The 13,140-nt window shown below is 36.9% G+C and overlaps 1 protein-coding gene across 1 annotated transcript in view; it reads right to left on the bottom strand.

Moving 5' to 3' along the window:
• Positions 1 to 13,140, bottom strand: part of LOC123533601 (zinc finger CCHC domain-containing protein 8-like) — a 37,922-nt gene that overhangs the window by 18,960 nt on the left and 5,822 nt on the right. The window contains exons 3-12 of the mRNA XM_053520549.1: positions 12,646 to 12,708; positions 12,310 to 12,403; positions 11,575 to 11,655; positions 10,750 to 10,853; positions 9,514 to 9,594; positions 6,331 to 6,468; positions 5,793 to 5,864; positions 5,066 to 5,193; positions 3,996 to 4,108; positions 1,986 to 2,063 (exon numbers count right to left, since the gene is read on the bottom strand). Coding sequence (XP_053376524.1) covers positions 1,986 to 2,063; positions 3,996 to 4,108; positions 5,066 to 5,193; positions 5,793 to 5,864; positions 6,331 to 6,468; positions 9,514 to 9,594; positions 10,750 to 10,853; positions 11,575 to 11,655; positions 12,310 to 12,403; positions 12,646 to 12,708 — 952 coding nt within the window. The remainder of the gene's footprint in view (positions 1 to 1,985; positions 2,064 to 3,995; positions 4,109 to 5,065; positions 5,194 to 5,792; positions 5,865 to 6,330; positions 6,469 to 9,513; positions 9,595 to 10,749; positions 10,854 to 11,574; positions 11,656 to 12,309; positions 12,404 to 12,645; positions 12,709 to 13,140) is intronic.

The raw sequence follows: 13,140 nt of genomic DNA, 5'->3' as shown, positions 1-13,140 counted from the left end.
TGACTTAGAGAGCATCAAGACTCACATTCTGACAAAGTTTCATAAAGACTGAGTCAAAAATGTGGTCTCTAGAGTGTTTACAAGCTTTTCCATTGATCTGACCTACTGACCTAGTTTTTGACCAAACATGACCCAGATGCAAATCTGACCTAGAGATCATCAATACTAACATGCTGATCAAGCTTCATAAAGATTTGGGCACAAATGTGGTCTCTATAGTGTTCACAAGCTTTTCCTTTGATCTGACCTACTGACCTATTTTTTGAACCCACATGACCCAGTTTGAACTTGACTTAGACATCATCAAGACTAACATTCTGACCAAGTTTGATAAAGATTAGGTAACACATGTGGTCTCTAGAGTGTCCACAAGCTTTTCCTTTGATCTGACCTACTGACCTAGTTTTTGACCCCACATGATCTGACCTACTGACCTGGTTTTTGACCCCACATGACCTAATTTCAAACTTGACCTAAAGATCATCAAGACTTACATTCTGACAAAGTTTCATAAAGATTGGGTCAACAAGAGCTGTCTACGTAGGATGACACATGCCCCCGATGGCACTTTGAATGAATAGTTATGGCCGATGTTAGAGTTTAGGACCTTTGACCTACGGAGCTGGGTCTTGCGCGCGACACATCATCTTACTGTGTCACACATTCATGCATAGTTATTTTAAAATCCATGCATGAATGACAAAGATATGGACCGGACATGCCCATCAATGCACTATCATGAAAAATGATCTTTAACGTCTGTGACCTTGACCTTTGAGCTACGGACCTGGGTCTTGCGTGTGACACGTCGTCTTACTGTGGTACACATTCACGCCAAGTTATTTGAAAATCCATCCATCGATGACAAAGATATGGACCGGACACGCCCATCAATGCACTATCCTTTAACATCTAAGTGTGACCTTGACCTTTGAGCTACGAACCTGGGTCTTGCGCACGACACGTCGTCTTACTGTGGTACACATTCATGCCAAGTTATTTGAAAATCCATCCATCGATGACTTAGATATGGACCGGACACGCCCATCAATGCACTATCCTTTAACGTCTAAGTGTGACCTTGACCTTTGAGCTACGGACCTGGGTCTTGCGCACTGCACGTCGTCTTACTGTGGTACACATTCATGCCAAGTTATTTGAAAATCCATCCATCGATGACAAAGATATGGACCGGACACGCCCATCAATGCACTATCCTTTAACGTCTAAGTGTGACCTTGACCTTTGAGCTACGGACCTAGGTCTTGCGCACTGCACATCGTCTTACTGTGGTACACATTCATGCCAAGTTATTTGAAAATCCATCCATCGATGACAAAGATATGGACCGGACACGAAAATTGCGGACAGACCGACAGACGGTTCAAAAACTATATGCCTCCCTTCGGGGGCATAAAAATAAGGTCTCTAAAGTGTTCACAAGCTTTTCCTTTGGTCTGACCTACTGACCTAGTTTTTGACCCCACATGACAAAGTTACGAACTTGATCATCAAGACTAATATTTTGACTATTTCATAAAGATTGGGTCACAAAAGTGGCCTCTAGAGTGTTCACAAGGCAAATGTTGACGCACGACGCAAGACTGACGCCGAACAATGAATGGTCACAATAGCCCACTTTGAGCACTTCGAGCTCTGGTGAGCTATAAAGCTATAATGTCTGTTTGTAGCAGTGAGCAAAATACCCAACTTTATAGTACTGCCTCAATAGAATATTATGCCACAGACAAATGACATTATATCCCACCCTGTCATGTTATACTGAAACATAGTCGCCCACTACTAGAATTATACTCTTAATGCCGAGTGCCATGCATGGAAGCTACTAATACCATTTTTGATGTCTCTGGTACAACAGAGAGAGAGTGAACCCACAACCTCCCACACTCAAAATGGGCACTCTACCCTAGGAAACCCAGATGGTTTCTTGGCATTAGGAAGATAGAGAATGAGAAAATACGTACCTGCATCTTAGTATGTGCTATGAGTGTAGCTTTCAACTGATGGGGTTGTAGTGGTGGCAGACCATACATCTCTGCTTCCTGGAATATATTCATACTATTGTTTGTATTGATATTTTACAGGAATACCAAGAGCTCTGCAAAGCAGAGCAATATACGCCTGAAGTGTTATATCAGGGGACGAAAGCAAAGTTTAAAGAAAAATTAAAATTTAAAGATTTCTGTTTTATGGGGATGGGGTGGGGGAAGGAAGCAAGGTGTGATTTGACCTACCACCCTGGTTCATACACTCTGCACATCATGACATACCACCTACCTACAACCAAAGCTTGAAGTCAATACCTTAAATGGTTGATAAGTTATGCTCTGGACACTAAATATGATGGACAGCTAAAATTGTGACCTTGAACTTAAACCTAAAGACCAGGTTTATGTTCTCTGCACAATGTGTTATCACTTCCTACTGGCATACAAAGTTTGAAGTCAATAACCTGAATGATTAGTAAGTTATGCTCCGGACATGAAACATGATGGACAGTTTTGACATTTGAGCTCTATTTGTGATCTTGACCTTTGACCTACAGAGCTGTTTAAAGCGCTCTTCACATCGTCTCATTGCCATTTACCTATATACCAAGTTTGAAGTCAATACCTTTATTAGTTATGAACTTATGCTCCTGACAGACACACGCGCCATCACATAATATGTCCCTTTTTTCAGGCATATAACAAGAGCACCACAATGCAGAGCAATATATGCCCGTAGGTATGACTTTTGACCCCTATTTGTGACCTCGAACTTGAAGCCAGTCATCCAAAACATGCGCTCTGCATGTCGTCTCGATATGGTAAACATTTGTGTCAAGTTTCTTTGAAATCCTTCCAGTCGTTAGATAGTTACAGAACAGACACGAAATTGCTAACGGACGAACAGACGGAAAGACAGCAGTGTCATAACATAATACGTAAAAAGCAGTGTAAATCAATAATATCAAATTTTTAAGACATTACACTTAAAACTGCACATAAGGCTGCTAACCATAAATTGCTAATAAAAACTTTTGCGAAAATATCTAAATCTACTGTAATCAGTCTAATTTCTGCCATTTGCTCAGGTGTTTATGAAGAGGCAAGGTAACAAAACTACCACATTTCAAAAATGAGACCTTCACTAACATACCAGTACAAACAGTACATAAATATTTAAATTCACTGGCCTCCAGATCGCACATAACAAAAAAAGAAAAACTTTTCAGGAATCAGAAAATTAATGCTATAATTATTAAGAAAGCTTTGAAACTTAATTCCTGACAGACTATATGTTATGGAACACATGAGAACTAGCTACTTTTATTTATTTTTACAATGAAACGTGAAAAGCATTTGTAATGCTTTACTTAAGGTAAACTGCCTTGATTATAAATATTTATATTTAACAATTGTTAATTACGTATTCCTCCCTTGTTCAGTTTTTTTATTGCCGAGGCGGCCCGTTTTGATTCCTGACTGTGGTATCTTTTTTTTTTTATTTAGCATTTTTAAGATAGATTAGAAACAAAATCTCATATTTCAATGTTTATAGTATGACAGAACTTCAGTTTCAAAGAAAGATCATTTTCAGCCAAAATCTGGAGGTCAGTGCCTTTAAAATGGAACTAGATATCTCTGCAGAAAAAGATTGAGGAATAATGAATGTTTTTCAAGTTAAAATCAAACCTATTATGTTACTCAGAGACAACTTCAGGATTTCAAGGTTTTAAACTTGCATTCCCTATTAACTGACCAACACTTTAACTTACTGTGAAATCATTATTAGTTGGGGACTATTTTTTGTGGAATTTGTTGTTTGGTCAATCCATCAAATTAAATCCCTGTGAACAGTACAATTCAAATTCATGTTAAAAATTTAAAATTCCGGAAATTCAAATCCCAAAGAAACAACCACTTTCGCCAACACCACAAAATTTGGTGCCCATCAAATTACATGATTTCACAGTATATGCCAATACTAACATCAGCAATATCAGCTGGAGTTTCAACCGTGAATCCAGGGTACTCGATTATCTTTTGCACATTCAAAACGGGTTCTTTTCCAGTCTCGCCTTCCTCCACATTTTCATCAATGTCTGAAGAGTAATGGTTTGTAAATATTTATACAAATTTTAATTAAGTTTTTAACGTATATACATGTCCTTAAAAAGGGTTACAGCTTATAATATGCGCAGAGTGCTTTACTTTTCAGCTTCAAATGCATGTACATGTAAACAGAATACATGACATATATTATGGGAGTATCAAGTCGTTAGAAACTCACTCTTTTCATATTTTAATGTAATAAAATTTCAAACATGGTCACCCCTAAATGAAGATGATGCTTTGATCATGTGACGACACACGGAAAGGTAATACATATATGAGCCGCACCATGAGAAAACCAACATAGTGGGTTTGCGACCAGCATGGATCCAGACCAGCCTGCGCATCCGCGCAGTCTGGTCAGGCTCCATGCTGTTCGCTAACAGTTTCTCCAATTCCAATAGGCTTTAAAAGCGAACAGCATGGAGCCTGACCAGACTGCGCGGACGCGCAGGCTGGTCTGGATCCATGCTGGTCGCAAACCCACTATGTTGGTTTTCTCATGGCGCGGCTCATATATATATAATATGAATTCAACATGACAGGAGTTGGAGAATATTGAATATGTCTTAAAAAGATTCAAAATACATACATGTTGAAAGAATTTTGATGCAACATATGAATTAACTAAAATTTCAAGAAAAGTAAATTGATGATATCAAATTCCATCTGTAACCAAGTCATACAGAATTGTTAGTAACCAGTTATGCATCAAATGTAAAAGTATTATCTTGGTGACCAGGCAAATTAGGGTTTCTACCGCTATTGGAGATTTCACAAAATTAGATTACACCTCTCTGTTTACATAAACCATAAACAATGTTCTCACAATTTGTGTAAACAACACTTGTCAACAGCTTCCTGGACTTTTGACCAGTACTAAGGAATTGTTCAACTGAATTTTATTCATTTAGATAGTATGATTTCTTTAACCTCAGTCGCCTTACCATTTCCATCTTTATCAAACATGGACAGGACAGGGGCGGCCTTGGCCTCTTCCATCCAGCCTGGGGGATACCCGAGGGCCCGCATCTTGTAGATGTATACAGGTAGTTGGTCATCATCAAGTCCAGCTCACCAACTCTGTTGGTTTTACCATGGACGGCTCAATTTATTAAAGAAAAATCTTAATATTCACAATTTCAAATAAAACTAACATTAACATTACACAATCAACAATACGTTAAAGTTTTATTTAAAACAGCCAAATAGATGAACAGTAAGCCTCGGGATCAAGTTTAGCTTTATTTTACTGTGTTTAACGTAACACCGACACATTTACAGATCATATGGTGATTCTCCAGCTTTTCATGATTGAGGAATACCCCAGCAGTCTTATTCCCTGTGTAAAGATTTCACGAAATGCAAGTGCTTGTGTTTTAGGACATAAGGAATATACTGAATTCATGAGTGGCATTTTCCCAAAAATATTTTAGAAATTAAAATTCATTGCGAATATTTCCCAATCTACATTAATCATCTTTAGCAAATCGTCACGGAACACATTTTGTCTTGCTTGTGATTAAAACCTGTGATCTCCTGGGTTAGTCTTGCGCGCAACCAAATGAGCTATCCTGGTGGCCTCTGAAAGGTCTTCTGTCACTGTATTGCCACGTATTTTTTTTATCCTGTGATGTTTTCACTAACATCATTTAAAAAGCTTTTACTACTTACCTTATAACTCCAGGTTTAAACTTGCTATATTTAGGATCTCCACTTGTCTTTTCTTTATGATATCTTGCAGACCTAGCAACATAAAATATTCAAAAACAGAAGTAAAACTCCAGTCTTGTTTCATCTAGTTTTAAGTTGCTTGGACAAAATCTAGGGCTCCTACTCATAAACATTTAAAGTCCAAAACTTAATACTTATGATTCCCTTAGTGCAGTACTGAGAAGCAATGACTTCAACTGTGACCTTTATTACCAAAGCAGACATCAACAGGTACAGACCAACATGCCAGCAATATATGTCTATTTTCAAACAGTAAAGAACTTTGCTGGTATTTTTGCACACAGTGAAATCACAAATACTTGTGGATGACTAATTTCAGGGTACATGTAGCACTAATTCACAAAATACAATTCAAGCAAACAAGGAAATTCCTTTAATATTCTTTCAATACAGTCATGTGCATGAATTCAGCTCACTAACTGTGTAAGTGTCCCTGTTTAATTATAAACAGTACGACACCTTCCAGGAAAATACTTACTTCGGTCCATCATCTCTTTTTTGTTGTTTATTTGCCATCATAATCTGCCTGTTCTCATTTATTTTGGCCTGGTTTTTTGGCAGTTTACATTCATTTAACATATGTTCACCATCACAGTTCCAACACTTTGGTTTCATTCTGAAAAAGACAAGAGATCACAGAGTGATCTTGGCGCCCACCAATGTGCCATTTTTGAGTGTTCCAAATTTCAAGACTTATTGACTAGCTCAAGGTCAAATTTCATTTCCGTACCCAACACTGTGCATGTGGTCCAAATTCGAAAGCTGTAGCTGGAGTAATGTGAAAGTAGGTCACTAGATCAATTTCAAGGACAAAGTTCTTTGTACACAAAACTATGCATGTGCATCAAGTTTGAAGGCTGTAGTTCGAGAAATTTGAAAGTAGGTCACTAGGTCAATCTTAAGGTCAAAGTTTATTTCGGTACACAAAACTATGCAAGTGGTCCAAATTTAAAGGCTGTAGCTTGAGAAATGTAAAAGTAGGTCACTAGGTCAAAATCAAGGTCAAATTACACTTCAGAACACAAATCTATGCATGTGGTCCAAATTTAAAGTCTGTACCTTCAACAAGAGATCACAGAGTGATCTTGGCGCCCACCAATGTGCCATTTTTGAGTGTTCCAAATTTCAAGACTTACTGACTAGCTCAAGGTCAAATTTCATTTCCGTACACAACACTGTGCATGTGGTCCAAATTCGAAAGCTGTAGCTTGAGAAATGTGAAAGTAGGTCACTAGATCAATCTTAAGGTCAAAGTTTAATTCGGTACACAAAACTATGCAAGTGGTCCAAATTTGAAGGCTGTAGCTTGAGAAATGTGAAAGTAGGTCACTAAGTCAAAATCAAGGTCAAATTTCACTTCAGAAACAAATCTATGCATGTAGTCCAAAATTGAAGCCTGTACCTTCAAAAATGTGAAAGTAGGTCACTAGGTCAATGTAAAGGTCAAAGTTTGTTTTGGTACACACTCCTATTCATGTGGTCTAAATTTGAAGCCTGTAGCTACAGAAATGTGAAAGTAGGTCACTAGGTCAATCTTAAGGTCAAAGTTCATTTCGGTACACAAAACTACGCAAGTGGGCCAAATTTGAAGGCTGTAGCTTGAGAAATGTGAAAGTAGGTCACTAGGTCAATGTAAAGGTCAAAGTTTGTTTCGGTACACAAAACCATGCATGTGGTCTAAATTTGAAGCCTGTAGCTACAGAAATGTGAAAGTAGGTCACTAGGTCAATCTTAAGGTCAAAGTTCATTTCGCTACACAAAACTATGCAAGTGGTCCAAATTTGAAGGCTGTAGCTTGAGAAATGTGAAAGTAGGTCACTAGGTCAAAATCAAGGTCAAATTTTATTTTGGAATACAGAACTATGCATGTGGTCCAAATTTGAAGCCTGTACCTTCAAAAATGTGAAAGTAGGTCACTAGGTCAATGTAAAGGTTAAAGTTTGTTTCGGTACATAAAACCATGCATGTGGTCCAAATTTGAAGGCTGTAGCTTGAGAAATGTGAAAGTAGGTCACTGGGTCAAAATCAATGTCAAATTTCATTTCGGAACACGAAATTATGCATGTGGTCCAAATTTGAAGCCTGTACCTTCAAAAATGTGAAAGTAGGTCACTAGGTCAATGTCAAGGTCAAAGTTTATATCAGTGCACAAAACTATGCATGTGGTCCAAATTTGAAGGTTGTAGCTACAGAAATGTGAAAGTAGGTCACAAGGTCAAAATCAAGGTCAACTCATGTCAAGGTTCATCTTGCCACTCAAAACCATACATGTGGTCCAAATTTGAATGTTGTAGGTTATTGACAAGAAGTTTTTAAAAGCTTTTCCCTATATAAGTCTATATGAACCATGTGACCCCAGGGCGGGGCCATATTTGACCCTAGTGGGATAATTTTAACAAACTTGGTAGAGAACCATCAGGCGATGCTACATTACAATATCAAAGCCCTAGGCTTTGTGGTTTGGACAAGAAGATTTTCAAAGTTTTTCCCTATATAAGTCTAAGTAAACCATGTGACCCCCGGGCGGGGCCATATTTGACCCTAGGGGGATAACTTGAACAATCTTAGTAGAAGACAACTAGATGATGTCACATACAAAATATCAAAGCCCTAGGCCCTGTGGTTTTGGACAAGAGGTTTTTCAAAGTTTTTCCCTATATAAGTCTATATAAACCATGTGACCCCCGGGCGGGGCCATATTAGACCCCAGGGAAATAATTTCAATCATCTTGGTAGAGGACCACTAGATGATGCTTCATACCAAATATCAAAGCCCTAGGCTCTGTGGTTTTGGCCAAGAAGGTTTTCAAAGTTTTTTCCTATATAAATCTATGTAAATTATAGAAATAAACAAAGGGCCATAACTTACTAAAAATTTGTTGAACCATTCTGATTTTCAGAGGGACACAACTAGGGTACCAATACATCATTCTGACAAAGTTTGGTCAAAATCCCCCTGGTAGTTTCTGAGGAGATGCGATAACGAGAAATTGTTAACGGAAGGACGGACGGACGGACGGACGCTGGACCACGGACGCAGAGTGATTTGAATAGCCCACCATCTGATGATGGTGGGCTAAAAATGTCATAGGCTTGCACACAATACAGTATAACCTCTGTTTCCGACACCTTCACAGAGGATTTTGTTTTGTTTGGGTTTAGCGCCATTTTTTCAACAGTATTTCATTTATGTAATGGATTGCAGTAAACCTTACCAGTGTTCCACAGACTCTGTACTAGTACTAATCTGACAAAGCCAATCCACAAAACTACGCCACGTCCCCCTCCCCCACCGAAAAAAAAATCAGTAATTTTACAGTTTTTGAAAAATCAGCCTTGGATCTTTGGGCTAACAGAAACATTTCTCAATATGACTATATGATAATTTTATCAAGTCTAAAAACATGCAAACTTGACAGTGTATAAAACCCATTACTACTTCAGTCTTCCATTTTCAGGCAGTTGATTTCTTGAGACATGAATTTTTTGTGGTTTAGGCAAAAACAGCTATTCCTAGGTGACATATATTTCTTCGCATTTTGATATATGATATAAATTCAACTTTTTCACTGGGATAAAATTTTGTGGATTGATTTAACCACAAAATCCACAAAAATTATTTCAACACAAATATTTTACAGTTTCACAAATTTTTATTTACCTTTCTCTTTCCAGTTTTCTAGCCAATGCTCTTCTCTCTTCTTCATCTATAGGTAACACATCTGTTAATACTTGTTCATAACTGTGTACATTCAGGAAAACATTACAATATTGCTGCAAGGAAATGCTACAGTCACTGTACCATACCTTGAGAGAAAATTTTATTAACGATTTCCATGCATGATAAAAGAAAAAGATGCCACAATTTAATTGTCCATTGAGAAAGTGAGTTTCAAAAGAATTAAAAAGTTTCTTACTTTACATCTTAAGCACAAAACTTTTATCCTTTATTTTGTTGCTGCCTGCTATGTTTAGCAATACTTCATTATATTTTTTCTCTGTAACCTAACTGTATTTTGACATGCAAAACTGTCAATCACTATTAATTACAGGTTTTTTTTTCGGCTGTTTTTATAGCCGTTATTCGGCTATATTCCCAATGCCAAAAAGTATGTATTTTTCCCAAAATGAGTGCAAAAATTCCCAATCTACATTCTGAAAAAATATTCCATCAAAATTGCACAAACATTGACCAAATTATAGACAATTTTGTAATGGAAGTATGTCAAAGAGGTTGCACAATGTGAAACAAGTGTATGAGAAAGTGCTTAAACACATCCTTACTATATCCTATGGGACTAAATATTTCCCAATTTGGAACATTTATGCATCAAAATTCCCAATTTTGGGGGTATAGGCTATATTCCCAAATTAACTAGAAAAAACCCTGAATTATAAAAGTAATTACAAGGTGTATAGGACATACAGTTGAACCTGCCTTAGTGCCCACCTATATTAACCAACCTCTTGCCTTAAACAGCCAATCAGCAAACTTTCCAACTTGACTTTATGTTCTATTTTCAACTTACTGATAAGTGGCCATATGCCTTAAACAGCCAAATTACAGTCAAACTTTTTTTGCTCAAACTCGGATAATTCGAACCAAGTCCTTCATGCGAACTCATCATCATGTCCCGGAAAAATCCGTGTTAAATGTATTTTGTTAGATGGCTCAAACTACTGATAACTCGAAGAAATTTTGCCGGTCCCATCAAATTTGAGCCAATGAACTTTGACTGTATGTTGTTCTTTTGACTGACTACTTAATATAGGTTTGACTGTATCACCTTTTGAATCATAACACATTTTCATTTGCTTTGCTAAGCACAAATACACCTTTCTGACATGCAAGTAGGGACTGGTTACCTAACAGTCCCAAAACATTTTGAACGGATACACTGGTATGTCCCAACTCTCTGTTAATGATGGGTTGTACTCTACCAAAGGCCATCCTAATGTGTCCACTATAAAGTCTCTATAAAACTGTGAACATCCAATTATCTGTAAGAATAAATTACACAATTATTAAGTGATCACTATGTTAACTCTATCTCATAGATAAACGTACAAATCTTTTTTCATTATCAAGATGAGGTTGATTTGATGTTCATTTTCAAACAAAGGGGGTCTCTGTGTCCTAGAGGTTAAGGTCGCTAACTCTGAATCACTTGTGATACACTGCTGTGGAGTCAAAACCTCATTGAAGTGTAGAATGCCTTTACTTGCTTAAGGAAGATTAGTGGTTCTAACAAGGTGCCAACTTGTAACTAAACTAATGCATATAGTGGCACCTAGGGTCTTCCTCAACCATGAAAAGCTGAAAGTCACCAAATGACCTATTGTTAATTGTGTAGGTAAGTCAAGTTAAACAAGAAAATCCACATTCACAAGCAAAGGGTGATACGACGAACACGATAATTTCTTTTACAGCAAATTAGGCTGCAACCTACAGCAGCTAAGAACTACATGATAATTCTAAATGAATGTCTAACGCCACATCAGTTAACACTGTTTTGATGCCCAAATTAAGTTTCAGGAAATGACGGATAGATGTGTTTTCATATATATATGGACACTGAATATATATATATACAGTGGCCTCAAAGTAAAATTTTAAACTGTAACATTTTAGAAATCAGCTGAAGAAAGACCTTAATCTTACACAAATCCACATTGTGACATAACAAAATTTCAACATATATAGGTATAATGATCAACTTACAGCATGACCTTGGTACATCCTGTCTGTTCTTTTCCCTATTGGAATTTTGTCATTCAACTCTGAACAACTTGGTACAGAACTCTGAAAAAGTAAGAATTATAAAACATTCTAGCATAAAACTGCTGTTCTTGTCACAATTCTGGGGTGTTTTAACAGGAAAGTAAACGTGTGTTAACAGAATTCTTGGGCTTGTATGCTCAGTGTTAAAACACATTTTTACATACATGTGTTCCATGGCAAAGCATAAACATATTACAGCACAAATAAACTAGAGCTGCCTAATCATCTAAATAGTAAATCAGTCTTGATATACTGTTTACTCACTACAAATATACATTTGAACAGTAAAAGGGCTGATTTTGGGTAATTCAAGGGCCATAATTCCAAAGTGCCTGGACTGATTTGGCTAGTTACCAAACTTGGCCAAGGACTTATGGTCAAAAACATTTTGTTCATGTTTGGTGAAGATCAGACGAGAAATGTACGACTTAAACATATATACGATAAAACATATGTTATCCCTCCATTATACAACTAATACTGGCTTTTGGAAAATTATGTACACACCTGTCATATTACTGATTGAAAAGTGGACTGCTGATATGAAGATTTTCTAGGCGGAGCTTTGGCTGTCTCAGTGCGAGCACTCGGTCCCATCACCCTCTCAATACTTTGATTTGAAAAAACAGTTGTTGTTGCTTAAACACTAATCTATCAAAAAATGTATCTTGTTACCTTGAGATCTAATTTTTGCAGTGTTTCATATTCAGCACTGGCATCTTGGTCTATCAGATGTTTAACAAACTCTTCTATCTGTGTCTTGTATTTCCTGCAATGTATTCATGGAACCATTTATCACAAATACCTATGTTGCTATGAGAATGTCTGAAATCAAATTACCTTTAAGAGAACATTAACTCCTTACATGTGTAAAACTATAAATCCACAGCAAGCACTGGTACATACATGATGGGACACTAAAGTCATAGGGTAATTGACAAACAGGGAGGACAATTTGTTTAAATTTCAGCTATAGGGCAACTGCAACAAATTGTGCAAATATGAATATACCTTGAAAATCTGTTATTTTGAAACAAGACTTGTACAGATGTTGATTCCTCATCATGTATGAACCTGAAATGAACAAACAGTTTATGTATGTTATCATGCAAGACAAGTTTGATGAAAATCAGACCTTTACCTTAAGAAGTCTGGTATATGATAATAATACTTATGTTAAAATAAGAAACAAATGAAATACGAATTACAGATAATTTAAAAAGGTAAGTGTTGTGAAATCATAAATGTTTGTTTGGGACTATTTTTCATGTATTTCGTGGTTGTGTCAATCCACGAAATTAAATAAAATTCTCTTTCATTTAATGTGCAAAAATTTTTAATTCAAAGTTTGTTGTTCCTTTTTCGTTAGGTTTAAGATCACACCAACACTATTATAGGTCATGTTGACTTTCCAGCTTTTGATGGTGAGGTGCCCCTACTTTATGTCAGACACAAGTGGGCACCTGAGTTGAACCACTAACTTTCTGTGCCTCTTAATATATGAGA

Source organism: Mercenaria mercenaria, chromosome 12 (assembly GCF_021730395.1).
Source record: "Mercenaria mercenaria strain notata chromosome 12, MADL_Memer_1, whole genome shotgun sequence".
Classification (NCBI taxonomy): Eukaryota; Metazoa; Mollusca; class Bivalvia; order Venerida; family Veneridae; genus Mercenaria; species Mercenaria mercenaria.
Note: the sequence above shows the minus strand (reverse complement) of the source record. Positions and strands in the feature narration are given on the sequence as shown.